We start from the raw sequence: 16,375 nt of genomic DNA, 5'->3' as shown, positions 1-16,375 counted from the left end.
GCCATATGTTATATTATCTGCTGTATCTAATCCTACCATGTGTGATATCTGCTGTATCTAATCCTGCCATATGTTATATTATCTGCTGTATCTAATCCTACCATGTGTGATATCTGCTGTATCTAATCTTGCCATATGTTATATTATCTGCTGTATCTAATCCTACCATGTGTGATACTGTGTTTTGAGCCGCTGTATCTAATCTTGTGGCCATGTTGGTTGCCACCTCGCCTTACTGAGAGCGGTGGGGAATGACCGTTATAATTACTGGACCTGCGCGGGGAAGATATAACTGCACACTTGAAAGCTCCGTTTTTCCCTGCGCCGTGTCTTGCGCGCCCCTCCCCCGCTCCACATGAAAGGGTTTCTTCTGCTATTCCTGTACGTCGAGGAGCCATTAGAGCCTGCGCTTGTACTTGGCGTCGCGCGGCGTCTCCCTCTCCCAGGAGCGGATCACAACTCATTTATGTCACTTTCTGTTTTGGAAAACAATGTTTACTGCGAGCGGCGGCGAAAACTTTCCTTCTTTATTTTTTTTACTCTTTGTTCTCTTCGCCTTCAAGTTTATGACAATATCAATAAGAAATGTGAAATTGAAAAGGCGTCTGGATGGATGAGAGTTAGCGGGCCGCACAGAGGGACGCGGCGTTTATATGGATCCGGTAAAAAGTAGTTAATGGCGAAGGGAACAGCGATACGGCACATCTCCCATACAGACGTCTGAAGGGTCCTCCTGCGCCCCCTTATGGTGAATCCACACAACAACGTGCGATGGTCTGTCAGACACCAAGTTATAGGGGCGCCATATGGCACCTCATCAGTGTACAATACTACAGGCAACCAGGGATGGCTTTAGGGGGCTTCAATCTGAGCAATAGCCCCAGTATAAGGTGGGGTTCACGATGCCGGGAGTTGACTACACCCACCCAGTATTGTTTAACACTGTATGGCGGTATTATTTGGGAATTGAATCTCAGTAGTATGGCAATATTATATGGGAGTATTATTTGGATATTGCATATTATCTGAGTGCTATACACTGGCACTATACAAGCTGTATATAGATGCTGCCTATTACTTAAGCAATAGATAGCGGTATTATGTGAGTTCTATATGGTAGTATTATGCGGGACTATTATTTAGATACTTTATATTAGTTGAGCACTTTTAGAGGTCGTCCACATTGTCTTCTGCACAATACGTTTAACATATGGAGTTCGGACTTGTGTCCTGGCCTGACCGCGGGCCTCCAGACTCAAAGTCAGAGCATCGTACTCATGTATGATTCTCCAAGTTGAGTCCAGAGACCTGCGGTCGGACTTGAACACACTTCTGAACTCAGTATGTTAAACAGATAGTTCAGAAGACAGTGTGGACGGCCCATGTAGTAGTATCATGTGAGCTGTATATGGCAGTATTATCTTGGCAGCATATGGCGGTATTATGGGGGAGTATTATTTAGATACTGCATGCTAGTTGAGTACTATAGAGTGGTATTATGCAAGCTGTGCTTAGTATTACTGTCTTGGCAGTATATGGCGGTATTATATAGGATGGAACTATCTTAAAGTATGTTCACTCAGTAGAATTCGTTGCAGAATTTTCCTTGTGTATTCCACCTCTAAAAACTGCGGCACACTCCACATCTTTCTACCATGTTTTGCCGTGAATCCAAATGTGGATTTAGCCGGGTCAATAGGCAAAATACATGGGAGGCTATTTTGACACGTTTCTGCTCGTTTCTGTGGGAAAAAAAGGCAGAAAGAAGGATGCGGATTCTGCTGCAGTTTTTAGAGGTTGAATTCACACAGAAAATTCCATGGTGGTTTCCATCATGTGAACATGCCCCTAAGGTGGCGAGCAGGAAGGGGTTATTTTACTTTTTTTGTCCAAGGCCCCATGTTCTCTAACATGGTCCCTTTATACAGCCACACAGGGACAGCTTAGTAACTCCTTGTGCCTCTGTATAGCCTCCACTTAAAGGTAAATCACAGGAAATTCTCAATTAAATCCAAGCATGAGATGAAGAAAGTGGAAGCATATACACTCCCTTATACACTGTATATACTGTCATATAGTGAGAGGGGATGTAGCACTCCAGAGAACACACTGCTCCAGAGGTGATGATGTGCTTTACACCCCTTCGGTAGCCACTTGGCATTCTGCATGCTGATCTTAGGCTTTTATGCAGCTGGTCCGCCATTGGGAGAAAAGGGAGGAAGGAAGGGAAGGAAGGAATGACAGGAAAGGGAAGAGAAGAAAGAAACAAGTAAGGGACGGAAGGAATGAAGGAAAGTATGAAGGAAAGGTGGAAAGGGGAAGAGAAGAAGGAACAGGTAAGGGAAAGAATGAAGGAAAGGAGAAGGGAAAGGTGAAAGGAAGGAAGGGAATGAAGGAAGGGAAGTGGATGGAATGGCAGGAAAGGGAAGGGAAGGAAGGCATGAAGAAAAAGGGAGGAGAAGGCAAGGAAATGAAGAAGGAGAAGGGGAAGAAGGGAAGGAATCAGAAAGAAGGAAAGCGAGGGGAGGAAGGAGGGAGGGAAGGAGGAAGAGAGGGAGGGAAGGAAGTAGAGAGTGAAGGAACAAAGGAGGGAGGGAGGGAAGGAAGGAAGAAGGGAATGAAGGAAAGAAAGAAAAAGAAAGTAAGTAGAGGAAATGGACAGAAAGGAATAAAAGGGAAGGAAGGCAATAAGGGAAGGACAGGAAAGAGAACATAAGAAAGAAACAAGTAAGGGAAGGAATGAAGCAAAGGAGAAGGGAAGAAATAACAAGTAAACTAGGGAATGAAGGAAAGGATAAGGAAAAGGTGAAAGGAAGGAAGGAAAGTGGAAGCAATTGTAGGAAAGGGAAGGAAGGCATGAAGAAAAGGTGAGAAGAAGGGAAAGAATGAGAGGATAGAGGAAAGGAAAGGGGAAAGGGGAGAAAGGGAAGGAAGGAGAAAAAAGGAAAGGGGAGGAAATAGAGCAAAGAAAATTGAGGGAAGATAGGAAGGAGAGATGGAGGGAAGTGAGGAAGGAAGGGGGGAGAAAGGCGGAAAGAAGGAGGGAAGGAGGGAGGAAGGGAGAGGAGGGAAGGAAGGAAGGAAGGAGGGAGAGAAAGTAGGAAGGAAGAAAGAAGGGAGGTAGAGAAAGATGGAAGGAAGGAGGAAAGGAGGGAGGGAGAGAAAGTAGGAAGGAAGAAAGAAGGGAGGTAGAGAAAGATGGAAGGAAGGAGGAAAGGAGGGAGGGAGAGAAAGTAGGAAGGAAGAAAGAAGGGAGGTAGAGAAAGATAGAAGGAAGGAGGAAAGGAGGGAGGGAGAGAAAGTAGGAAGGAAGGAGGGAAGAAAGAGGAAGGGAGGGAAGAAAGGAGGGAGGAAGGGAAGGAGGGAGGGAGAGAGAGAAAGTAGGAAGGAAGAAAGGAGGGAGAGAAAGTAGGAAGGAAGGAAGGAGGGGGAAAGAGAGAAAGTAGGAAGGAAGGAGGGAGGGAGGGAGAGAAAGCAGGAAGGAGGAATGGAGGGAGGTAGGGAAGGAAGGAAGGAGGGAGAGCAAGTAGGAAGGAAGAAAGGAGAGAGGGAGAGAAAGAAGGAAGGGAGGAGGAAGGAATGAGGGATAGAGGGAGATAGGGAAGGAAGGAGGGATGGAGGGAGGGAGGGAAAGAAGGAAGTATGGATGGAGAGAGGGAAGGAAGGAGCGAGAGAAAGAAGGAAGGAGGGATGGAGGGAAGGAAGGAAAGAAGAGAAGAGGGAGGGAAGGAAGGAAGGAAGGAAGAGAAGAGGGAGGGAAGGAAGGTGGGAGGGAGGGAGGGAGGGAAAGAAGGAAGGAGGGAGGGAAAGAAGAAAGGAAGGAAGGCAAGGAAGAAGGAAAGAAAAAAAGTAAGTGGAGGGAATGGTACGAAAGGAAGAAAAGGGAAGGAAAGGCATGAAGGGAAGGAATGACAGGAAAGGGAAGAGAAGAAAGAAACAAGTAAGGGAAGGAAGGAATGAAGGCAATGACAAGGGAAGGAAGGCTGAATCGGGGAAGAGGAGAAAGAACAAGTAAGGGAAGGAATGTAGGAAAGGAGAAGGAAAGGTGAAAGGAAGAAAGGGGATAAAGGAATAGTAGGAAAGGGAAGAGAAGGAAGGCATGAAGAAAGAAAGAAGGGAAGTAATGAAGGAAAGGGAAGGAAAAGAAGGGAGGAATGAAAGGAAGGAGAAAGAAGAAAAGGGGAGAAAATGGAACGAAGGAAAGGAAGGAAGGAGAAAGAAGGACAAGAGAGGAAAAGGAAGGGAGGGAGGTAAGAGGAAGTGTGTTTTGTTCTCAGGTGAAATGAGCTTCTGCAAAGTTGTCTGCAGTGCATATAGGTGTCTGGCAGCCACTTACTCTCCTCATTGAAAACATAAGAAAGCTCAGCCAAGTGTGCATGGGGGAGTCAAGAGAAATGACTATCAGTAAAGCAAGCACTTAGCTCACAGAAACTGAAGGAGCATGGCCAGCTTTATAGTCAACAGGTGCAAATCACAAGTTCTGCTAACTGACTAGTGGCAAAGCTGGCATCCTAGCCAGTGCCATGCTAACAATCACTGTGTCTATTACCAACAATGTGTCTATGCAGGGCTCAGTGCCTGTTTGTATGCATCTGTTTGCGATGGATGAGGCTGATACACTTGAACAATATAGTCAGGAGGGAGCGGCACATACGTTTGGCCACAACATGTATGCCCAGTATAAATCCCTTTCCTACCTTCCGCAGTGTATTGTATCTGGTTGCACGTTTCTGTATCACTCTCGGCACCTGCTGATATCCGCTCCTCATACCAAGTACCTGTAATATTTACTGCACCTTGTGTTCCGGCCTCGGAGACTCTCTGGCCGTATTCAATATTAAACAATTGCCGTGCGGTATCAATGATTTATGGCTCGGGGGATGGGCTCGCTACCATTCTTTTGTCACATTCATTAGACTGGACACATTTTAAATTCCTCGTTTATTGTGAGGACACAGACAAGTCATGGGAGAATTGCCTTCTGCGTAGCCTCATTTGCATAGTTTTGAGAAGCTGCCATCTTTGTTTCATGCTGATGTTGTGAATGACAAGTCAGATGAAGATCTGAGATCTGCCGCTATCACTTTCTCGCCCTTCCATGATAACCTTGAAGGAGTCGATCTTCAGCGGCACCATCACTCCTTCGAATCATGATGCATGTGGCCATCCATGCTGAATGCAGAGGATACAGAGGAGATGCAGATCTGCCACCAGCGGAGAATGTTTTATCCATCTACAAACTTTAGGAGACTTTAGGGTCCTTGGAGAGAGGGAACCCAGTCATGGTTAGTCCAAGACCCCGTGCCAGAGACATAGACTGAATGTTCCTCTTTATTAGAGCCCCTGGTCTTTACACGACTATTGCTTCCTTGGAAATCCCCCCCGTGACCCCGGAGTGCGGCATAAAATCACGTGACAAGTTTTCCGTGGATCAGTTTCAGTGTGAATTCACATTAGATGGAAAATCCAGCGATCAGAGCGACTTCCAGCGAGGCCGGTCATCGGTGCTGGACTAGCCGGGGGCTCACTGCCAACCGTGGGGGGTTTTCTCATGTAACGGTGTGGAGAGTATACCGAGAAGGGCGCGATGGAGGAAAACATGCAGCGAAAGGGGATCCTGCGGACAGAAACAAGTCATCACTGAAAGGGGTCGGAGGAGGATGTCAGGAATCGTACTGACCAACAGGCAGCACAGTCAGCTGAATACAATCCTGGAGCTCCAACTAACGTGTCCGAACGCACAACTCGCCGTTCCTCCGCACGGATGATATAACAGCAGATGACCAGTTCCAGCGCCATTGTGTCTAAGAGAAACAGAAAGACTCCAGCGGGCAAAAGAGCGCAAAACTTGTATCACTGAGCAGCGGAAAAACATCTCCTGGTCAGATGGGTCCAGATATCTGTTGCTCCCTGCTAATGGTAGGTCAGAATTTTGCGCAAGCAGCATGAATCGCTGACCCCTTCGTGTCAGTTGGTCAGAGCATGTCAGCACCGCCATCTAATCTGCGGCAACTACAAGAAGCTTCCTGTCCGCAGGGGCCGATATTCCTGCAGAACCATTTCATCACCGAGTGGAATCTGCACCACGACGAACCGCTGCAGTTCTATAGGCCAAAGGAGTCCAACGCTACTAGATGGGGGCGCTAATTAGCGGCCATTCAGTGCAACTCTGGAGTTCATGGAGAGCTTGGTGACAACTGGCCAGTATGACATCATGTGCATGTGACATCACCAGTGTGGACTGCAGAACACATGATGCCTCAAGTGGGTGGAGCTGGAGACATCAGGAGTTGGGGGCGTTTTCCTTTTCAGTAGGAGAGAAGGAGCCAGACCTAAGGCAGAAGTGACCTACCTATTGGACGGTCCACCGCTAATTTGCATATGGAATGTGCTGCAATTCAGGACTGATATCTGGACATTGGAGAAGCAGATACACAAGGTAAAGGTGCCGATATGCATTTCATATCAGCATTTATCAGCCAGTATATTTAGTCGACAGCTGAAAAAGTAGTGATGGACTTCCCTTAACCCCTGAATCACTGCCCATACTTTTTTTAAAGCAGATGTTAAGGGGCTTATTTTGATGCAAATCACCTTTTTTATGGTGCTGCACCAGAAGCCTGGCAGGGGTACCCCAAGCCAGGGGAGCAGGTACTCAACTGTTGGATAATAGCCTGGCACTTGGTCAAACTGTGGGGACCAGAGAAACCTCCGATCCCCGCTACTAACGCCTTTACATACCACGGTCAATGCGACCTTGGCATGTAAAAGGCGCACTCTGGCACCCATTGGACCTTTGCAATGTGGTTGTGGGGTCCTGATGGCTTGCTATGGAACCCAGAGGCTTGAAGATGGCCTCCAGGGCAGCCAGCTTTGGTGGGTTTGAAGGCTATGCCTCTGGCTGAGTTTCATAGGCTGTATAATACACTGCTTTACATAAGTATAGCAGTGTATTATAGAAAGGATAAAAGATGGTGATATTTAAGTCCCCTAGTAAAAAACATAAAAAGTTAAAAAAATACAAAAAATAAAAATGTCAAAACCACACTTTCCCTTTCTGCTATGTAAAGAAAAGTTCAAAAAATCATAAATCTGGTTTCGCCGCATTCGTAATGACCCAGAGAAAAAGGTTAGTACATTATTTAAGCTGCACAGTGCACGCCATGAAAAAATGGACTCTCATGTCTATCTCAACTTACAAAAATGTAACAGAAAGTGATCAAAATACTGGTACCATTAAAAAATTGCCGCTAAAGAAAAAACAAACCCGCACACAGCACCATGGACAAAAAAAAGAAGAATGTTAGGGCTCAGCAATGTTAGGATGCAGCAATAATACATTTCATAAGGGCTTATTCACAGGAGCGTATAGCGGCCACGCTTTCACGCCCGGTCAATATACCAACTCCCCTGTTCTATTCCCCCACACTATTATACGCCTATAATTAAAATTTCTTGCCCTGCACTTCCCACGCGCCGCACCATCTGCCCTGTACGCCATGTATCACCTCGGCCCCCCTTCCTTTTGTTTCCAAAACCTTTGAATACCACCTGTAACCTTTGTACTGTCTGAGCCTCCAAAAGTGCTGCAGAATAAGTTGACGCTATACAAATACAGCTTATTATATTATTATAGACGCTGCCCATCTGATGCATTGGTTTACAATGCACCAGTTTACATGGGCGTATTCCCACGGCGTAAAAGCGCCTGGCCGGTCAAGATAGTGCATAGGAGCACATTTCAGCTGGGCGCTTTTACGCCAGCCTGAAAAGATAGTTCAGGAACTATCTTCCTGGCCGGAATACGTCAGTCGCTGCTATAGACTCCTATGGGAGCCTATGGTAGCTGCCGGAGAAGGGAGGGAGTTTAGTCTGCAAAACTTCCACCCCCTTCCCTCCTTCTCAACTCCCCTTGCTGGCTGTTTGCAATGTGAGGAGGCGGGACAGGGCGGGAGCTGGTTACTAATAATTTTTTTGGGACAAACCCTCATTAGCAAGGCACACGTGCTGGCACATCTTAGCTAAGCACCACACTACCTGCAACCAAGGACAATCACTGCCTGCGAGTGACAACGCTGCCTCTTCTTCTGGGTTACATGCTGGCATTGCAGTCCAACCCCCCTGCACGACCCTGTGTCCACAGCGCACACAAAAGTTCCCCTGCACAGCGTTCAGCCGCCCTCATGCCACACGCTCGCTTCATAGCCACACCACCATCATGTCTATTTATAAGTGCGTAATGGATGAGGAGGAACCGGAGACACACACTGCAGATGGTTGGCAGGGCCAGGCAGCGACCCTCTTTGAAAGTGTGGGCGATAGCCCACAATGCTGTGGAGAATTGATGATAAATTGACGTACGATCATCATTCCAATCCCGTGCCACCTTCGTCACAAAATTGTCAGGAGCCGCAAATGTGGGCATAAAGGGGAATCAGGTGCCAGCACTTCTACACATCTCCACAATGCAGCAATACTCTGTGGGGGAAGCAAGTGAGTGGGCCCTGGGTCAGGCTCGGTCCCAGCTGTGACCCAAGATGCTGCGAGTTACATAGCAATGGGAAATCCATGTGTCCCCACCCAATTCATTCTGTGTAGGTGTCAATTAGCTCAACACCGCAATCAGAAGTCTTTGAGTTCCTTGGGCTCGCCTATGCTGTCAGTGCACAAAGATAGTATTACACAGGAAGAAATCAGAGTGCCCAAATATGGCAGAGTTTAACCCCACCAAGGACCTCGGCCCATATTTCTACCCTAGTCAGTCAGTGTATTTGTGCCAGACAGGTAAAACACCGCAATGGGAAGTCTTTGTGCACCCACAGTATAGGCGAGCCCCTGGAACCCAAGGAAAGTATTACACATAAAGAAATCAGAGCAGCCAAACAAGGCAGTTTCACCCTGCCAAGGACCTCAACCTTGGCTCACACCCTCAGTAATCATGGGCATAAAGCAGACTTGGATGCTAGTGCAGCTGTGAATGTCTCATTAATGCAGTAACACTCCTTTTGTTTGGCCCAAACCAGTGTCTCAGAAAACTGTGGTAACATGAGAGAAAATACATGTTGCCTAGCGCTGATCCCCTGACCCCAAGCAAGAGGATGAGGTGGCATAATAAGGCCGAAAAACCATGACCGAGGTAGGACCTGCAATACTCTGTGTGGGAAGTACAGGAGCGGGCCCTGGGTCAGGCTCGGTCCCAGCCTCCACCTTGTGTGACCCTTGGGTGCCGTGAGTTACATAGCTATGGGAAATCCATATGTCCCCACACAATTCATTCTGTGTACGTGTCAGATAGCTCAACATTGCAATGGGAAGTCTTTGAGTTCCTTGGGCTCGCCTATGGCAGTGGGTGCACAAAGATGGTATTACACAGGAAGAAATCAAAGTGCCCAAACATGGCAGAGTTGCATCCCGCCAAGGACCTTGGCCTTGGCCAACATTTCTGCCCAAGTCAGTCAGCGTATTTGTGCCAGATAGGTAAAAGACTGCGATGGGAAGTCTTTGTGCACCCACAGCATAGGCAGACCCCAGTAACATTTCTGTAGCAAGAGTATTGGCGGACCCCAGTAACATTTCTGCAGCAAAAGTATAGGCGGACCCCAGTAACAATTCTGTAGCAAGAGTATAGGCAGACCCCTGTAACATTTCTGCAGCAGAAGTATAGGCAGACCCCAGTAACATTTCTGTAGCCAAAGTATAGGCAGACCCCTGTAACATTTCTGTATCAAGAGTATAGGCAGACCCCAGTAACATTTCTGCAGCAGAAGTATAGGCAGACCCCAGTAACATTTCTGTAGCCAAAGTATAGGCAGACCCCTGTAACATTTCTGTAGCAAGAGTAAAGGTGGACCCCAGTAACATTTCTGTAGCAGGAGTATAGGCGGACCCCAGTAACATTTCTGTAGCAAAAGTATAGGCAGACCCCAGTAACATTTCTGTAGCAAGAGTATAGGCGGACCCCAGTAACATTTCTGTAGCAAAAGTATAGGCAGACCCCAGTAACATTTCTGTAGCAAGAGTGTAGGCGAACCCCTGAAACATTGGTGTACCAAGTGTATAGGCGAACACCTGAAAAAATTTCTTTACCATGAGTGTAAGCGAAGGCCGGAAAAATTAGTTAGATAACAGTATAGGTGAGGGCCATAAAAATTGGTGTACCAAGAGTACAAGTGTACCCCTGAATAATTGCTCAACCGCGAGGGCAGGTGAAACCCATAAACATTTTTTAAAGATACAGCTCGCTGTTGCTTAATTTGTAATAGAGCCTGGAGGCAGCCCTGTGAAAAAAATGGTTTCTGTTAAAGTAACAATACTTTTGAAACTATGAAAAATTATAAAAACTTTTAAACAGAGCCTTTTGGGCGGCAGAAAAAATGGCAGTTCAGCATGCTGACATGCTGTTTTAGGTGGAGGAGTAGGAGTACGAGGAGTAATAATATCCGAGAGTGATTGACAAAGCTAATTCCCCCTTTTTTTGTGGATGCATTTTACTCCTATTGCAGCGAAAAGAAACATTAGGTTCTGCTTCTTTCCGCTGGTGGAGAAGAGAAGTCTGGGGAAATCCAGCCTTTGTTCACTTTTATAAGTGTAAGCATGTCAGCCATGGCAGTTGACAGGCGGGTATGCTTATCCGTGATGATTCCCCCAGCTGCACTAAACACCCTCTCTGACAAGACATTAGCGGCAGGCCAGCACCTCCAGGGCGTACAGCGCAAGTTCGTCCCACGTGTCCAGCTTTGAAACCCAATAGTTGTATGGGGCAGAGGAATCATGGAGGACGGTGGTACGATCGGCTACGTACTCCCTCACCATCCTTTTACAGTGCTCCCTCTGACTCAGCCTTGACTGGGAGTGGTGATACAGTCTTGCTGGGGAGCCATAAAGCTGGCAAAGGCCTTGGAGAGTGTCCCCCTGCCTGCGCTGGACATGCTGCCTGATCCCTGCTTCTTTCCTGCTTCTTGGCCCTCGGAACTACGCCTTCTGCTACTAGCGCTATCAGATGGGAACTTTAGCATCACTTTTTCCACCAGGGCCCTGTGCTATTGCATCACTCTCGTACCCCTTTCCTCTTCGGGAATGAGAGTGGAAAGGTTCTTCTTATACCATGGGTCGAGAAGGGTGTACACCCAGTAATCCGTGTTGGCCAGAATGCGTCTAACGCGATGGTCACAGGAAAGGCAGCCTAACATGAAGTCAGCCATGTGTGCCAGGGTACCAGTACACAAGACATGGCTGTCCTCACTAGGAAGATGACTTTCAGGATCCTCCTCCTCTTCAGCCCATACACGCTGAACAGATGAGAGGCAAGCAGCATGGGTACCCTGTGCAGTGTGGCCAGCTGTCTCTTTCCCCTCCTCCTCGTCCACCCCTCCTCCTCCTCCAAAACGCGCTAAGATATAGACATGAGGGTGGTCTGGCTATCCAGCGACATACTGTCATCCCCCGTCTCCTGTTCCAACCGCAAAGCGTCGGCCTTTATGCTTTACAGGGAACTTCTCAGCAGGCAACGCTAATGATTGCTGCATCGCCGCTCACCATCTGGGTAGATTCCTCAAAGTTTCCGAGGACCTGGCAGATATCTGCCATCCAGGCCCACTCCTCAGTAAAGAATTGCGGAGGCTGACTACCACCCCGCCGCCCATGTTGCAGCTAGTATTCCACTATTGCTCTACGCTGCTCATACAGCCTGGCCAACATCTGCAGCAGAGAATTCCAGTGTGTGGGCACGTCGCACAGCAGTAGGTGCTCTGGCAGCTGAAACTGACGTTGCATGGTCCTCAGGGTGGCAGCATCCGTGGTGGACTTGCGGAAATGTGCGCAGACGCGGCGCACCTTGCCGAGCAGGTCAGACAAGTGGGGGTAGTTTTTCAGAAACCGCTGAACCACTAGATTGAAGGCATGGCACGTGTGTGAGGCTGCCGAGCTGCAGATCCGCAACCAGGTTATAGCTGTTGTCACACACAACCATGCCCGGTTAGAGGCTCAGCAGCTAAAGCGAGAGGTCAGTCTGCTCTGTCAGACCCTGCAGCAGCTCGGGGGTCATATGCATCTTGCCACCTAAGCTGGTTAGTTTCAGCACGGCCTCCTGACGCTTGCCCACTGCTGTGCTGCCGCGCCACGAGCTACTGACTGCTGGCGACGTGCTCACACTTCTTAATTGAGAGGTAAAGGTGGCAGAGGAGGAGAAGGGGGAGGGTTTGGAGGAGGTGGCAAAAAATGTATGTAGGAAATGAGCGGTCCCAGGCAGTGACTCGGTCCCAGCCTCCACCAAGTTCACCCAATGTGACCTCAGGGATATATAGTGGCCTTGCCCGCCAGTACTTGTCCACGTGTCCGTGGTTAAGTGGACCTTCCCAGTAACCGCGTTGATGAGGGCACGATTGATGTTGCGGGAGACGTTCTGGTGTAGGGCTGGGACGGCACACCGGGAAAAAGAGTGGCAACTGGGGACCGAGTAGTGCGGGACCACAGCCGCCGCTATCATGTTTTTGAAAGCCTCCGTTTCCACAAGCCTGTACGGCAGCATCTCCAGGCTGATTAACTTGGCAATGTGTACGTTTAAAGCTTGTGCATGCGGGTGGGTGGCAGAGTATTTGCACTTTCGCTCCAACGCTTGTGTTAGCGACAGCTGAATGCTGCTCTGAGAGACATTGCTGGATGGAGTGGAGGACAGTGAAGGTGAGGGTGTGGGTGCAGGCCGGGAGGCGCTCGTGCCTGGGTCCTGAAGGTGGATTTTATCTGTGTGGCAGGTTGGGGCACAGGGGAAGAGGCAGTGGTGTGACCTGGAGGCGATGAATGGCCTTTGTCCCACCTTGTGGGGTGCTTGGCCATCATATGCCTGCACATGCTGGTGGTGGTGAGGCTGGTAGTGGTGGCTCCCCGGCTGATCTTGGTGCGACACAGGTTGCACATCACTGTTCGTCGGTTGTCCGTGCTCTCACTAAAAAACATCCACACCTTTGAGCACCCAGCCCTCTGCATGGAGGCTTGCCGCAAGGAGTGCTTTAGGAAACAGTTGGGGGATTCTTCGCTCTGGCCCTGCCTCTACCCCTGGCCACCCCACTGCCTCTTCCAACCTGTCCTGCTGCTGCACTTGCCTCCCCCTCTGAAGCCCTGTCCTCAGTAGGCTTAACAAACCAGGTGGGATCGGTCACCTCATTGTCCAGCTGCTCTTCCTCTGAATCCTCTGTGCGCTCCTCCCTCAGACTTACCGCCCTTACTACTACCTGAGTGATAGACAATTGTGTCTCATCATCCTCATCCACAAAAAGTTCCTGAAACAGTTGCCGGAAGTCCCCAGCCTCATCACCCGGACTCCAGAAACTTTCCAAAGGTTGGGCATTGGTCACGACAAACTCCTCAGGTGAAAGAGGAACCGTTTTTTCCCACTCAGGGCAGGGACCCGAGAACAGTTCCTGGGAGTCTGCCTGCTCCTCAGAATATGTCATTTTCATGGAGTGAGGAGGTTGGGAGGAAGGTGGAGCAGCAGCGAGAGCATTCAGAATTGCAGTCCTTAGGTCGGGAGTAGTGGACTGCGTAGAAGACTGGGTCCTGTATCCACAGCTGTTTCCATACTTTTGTCAACAGATATATTCATAGTTTTTTGTTTTTTACTTTTGTCATTTGCACATTCATTTCCATCCTCCGTTGCTGGTAAACAGGCATTTTCTACAAACCGTCATCGGGCACGCTGCATTATTCTGCCCTGCTTATCTTGTATCCATCCATTGACCACAGATATAAATCATCTGATTCCGAACCGCAAAAAAGATCCTCATTACAACAGAACAAAATAGCATTATACAGCGAGGACTATTTATCCACTTCCTCTTCTATTTCATTCCTGCAAAGTGAAATCTATTACAAACAAGAGACGTCCAATCCCGATCTCAATATACAAAGGTTTGATCAATAAAGACGAATTCTCGGGAGATTGGAAATTTTTTATGACTTGGATCAACCCAGCTATTATGTTCAACAAACTAAGCTCTTTTTAAGGAGCTGCTGCCATGGAGCACCGGGAAGAGCGATACAGTTTGGCTCAAGGTGTCCACTTAATCAACGTCCCAAGTTGTGTCAGAGGATGGTCATTACTGCCCTCTGGATTTATTGCTTGGTTCAAAGCAAATTACTTTCTCTTTTTGTTTTTTGCAAGCCTCAGTTCCCCTGCTTTTAATCATACTTTACTTTCGGAGGAGACATTTTTGTTTTTGTACAGCTCGGAGCCATCGCAGTTCCTCGAGAAAAAAAATTATAAATCTTGCAGGTTGTGGAAATAAAGCCACAAAAAGTTGATTGAACTATTCAGAAACACAAAGAAAGCCAAAGCAGCGGCAAATGTTCTGCAGGTGAAAGGATACAAAGGGAGAACATTACAAGTGTCCGGGGCTCATGCTGAAAAATCAATTATGTGTAATGAGCGCCGGCCGGGGTCAGGAAAGGGCGCAGAATATTTTACAATTTTAATGAAGGTAAATTTAGAATGGATGTCAAAAATATTCCAAATTTGTCTCACAAAATGAAGGCAGGATTTGCTTTTATCACCCAATCAGGACAGACTTACAGCAGCTGATGTTGGATACTTGTTTATAGATCTCATCAACACTATTGCAATGCTAATCTATATATAAAGTCTTTCCAGGTCAGGAGAGGGGTCTCAATTAAACTGCACATTCCTCACCAAATTCTAAAACATGTGCTAATTTATGGAATGTTTCACTGTCGACTATCTCCTCTCCTCATCCCAAACTCTATAGTATCCTTATACACGACCTTTAGCGCACTTTGTATTTAGGCAGAGTAAGATTAGAATACATAGTTTTGTGTTCCCACGACAAAAACTTCTACTGCACCAAAAAGAGTCACTAGGATAGAAAAAATCTGTAAAATTCCACTCTTTATGTACCAGAATATAACTACTATAATGCTGCCTCCTACGTACTAGAATATAACTACTATAATACAGCCTCCTATGTACAAGAATATAACTACAATAATACTGCCCCCTATGTACAAGAATATAACTACTATAATACTGCTCCCTATGTACAAGAATATAACTACTATAATACTGCCCCCTATGTACAAGAATATAACTACTATAATACTGCCCCTATGTACAAGAATATAACTACTATAATACTGCTCCCTATGTACAAGAATATAACTACTATAATACTGCTCCTATGTACAAGAATATAACTACTATAATACTGCCCCTATGTACAAGAATATAACTACTATAATACTGCCCCCTGTGCACAAGAATATAACTACTATAGTACTGCCCCCTATGTGCAAGAACATAACTACTATAATACTGCCCCCTATGTACAAGAATATAACTACTATAATACTGCCTCCTATGTACAAGAATATAACTACTATAATACTGCCCCCTATGTACAAGAATATAACTACTATAATACTGCTCCTATGTACAAGAGTATAACTACTATAACACTGCCCCCCTATGTACAAGAATATAACTACTATAATACTGCCCCCTATGTAGAAGAACATAACTACTATAATACTGCCTCCTAAGTACAGGCGTATAACTACTATAATACTGCCCCCTATGTACAAGAATATAACTACTATAATACTGCCCCCTATGTACAAGAATATAACTACTATAATACTGCGTCCTATGTACAAGAATATAACTACTATAATACTGCCCCCTATGTACAAGAATATAACTACTATAGTACTGCCCCCTATGTACAAGAATATAACTACTATATTACTGCCGCTCTATGTACAAGAATATAACTACTGTAATACTGCCCTCTATGTATAAGTATATAACAACCATAATACTGCCCCCTATGTACAAGAATATAACTACTATAATAATGCCCCCTATGTACAAGAATATAACTACTATAATACTGCCCCCTATGTACAAGAATATAACTACTATAATACTGCTCCCTATGTACAAGAATATAACTACTATAATACTGCCCCTATGTACAAGAATATAACTACTATAATTCTGCTCCCTATGTACAAGAATATAACTACTATAATACTGCTCCCTATGTACAAGAATATAACTACTATAATGCTGTTTCCTATGTACAAGAAAATAACTACAATAATACTGCCCCTATGTACAAGAATATAACTACTATAATACTGCCTCCTATGTACAAGAATATAACTACTATAATACTGCCCCCTATGTACAAGAATATAACTACTATAATACTGCTCCTATGTACAAGAGTATAACTACTATAACACTGCCCCCCTATGTACAAGAATATAACTACTATAATACTGCCCCCTATGTAGAAGAACATAACTACTATAATACTGCCTCCTGAGTACAGGCGTATAACTACTATAATACTGCCCCCTATGT

General features: G+C 46.4%; 1 protein-coding gene across 1 annotated transcript; it reads left to right on the top strand.

The window, feature by feature from the left end:
- The first annotated feature begins 2,185 nt into the window (after window positions 1–2,185).
- Window positions 2,186–2,716, top strand: LOC136588333 (cylicin-2-like). Its single transcript, XM_066587458.1, has one exon. It carries the CDS (start codon window positions 2,186–2,188, stop codon window positions 2,714–2,716), a length of 531 nt encoding a protein of 176 aa, XP_066443555.1.
- Window positions 2,717–16,375: the final 13,659 nt, after the last annotated feature.

Source organism: Eleutherodactylus coqui, chromosome 13 (assembly GCF_035609145.1).
Source record: "Eleutherodactylus coqui strain aEleCoq1 chromosome 13, aEleCoq1.hap1, whole genome shotgun sequence".
Classification (NCBI taxonomy): Eukaryota; Metazoa; Chordata; class Amphibia; order Anura; family Eleutherodactylidae; genus Eleutherodactylus; species Eleutherodactylus coqui.
Note: the sequence above shows the minus strand (reverse complement) of the source record. Positions and strands in the feature narration are given on the sequence as shown.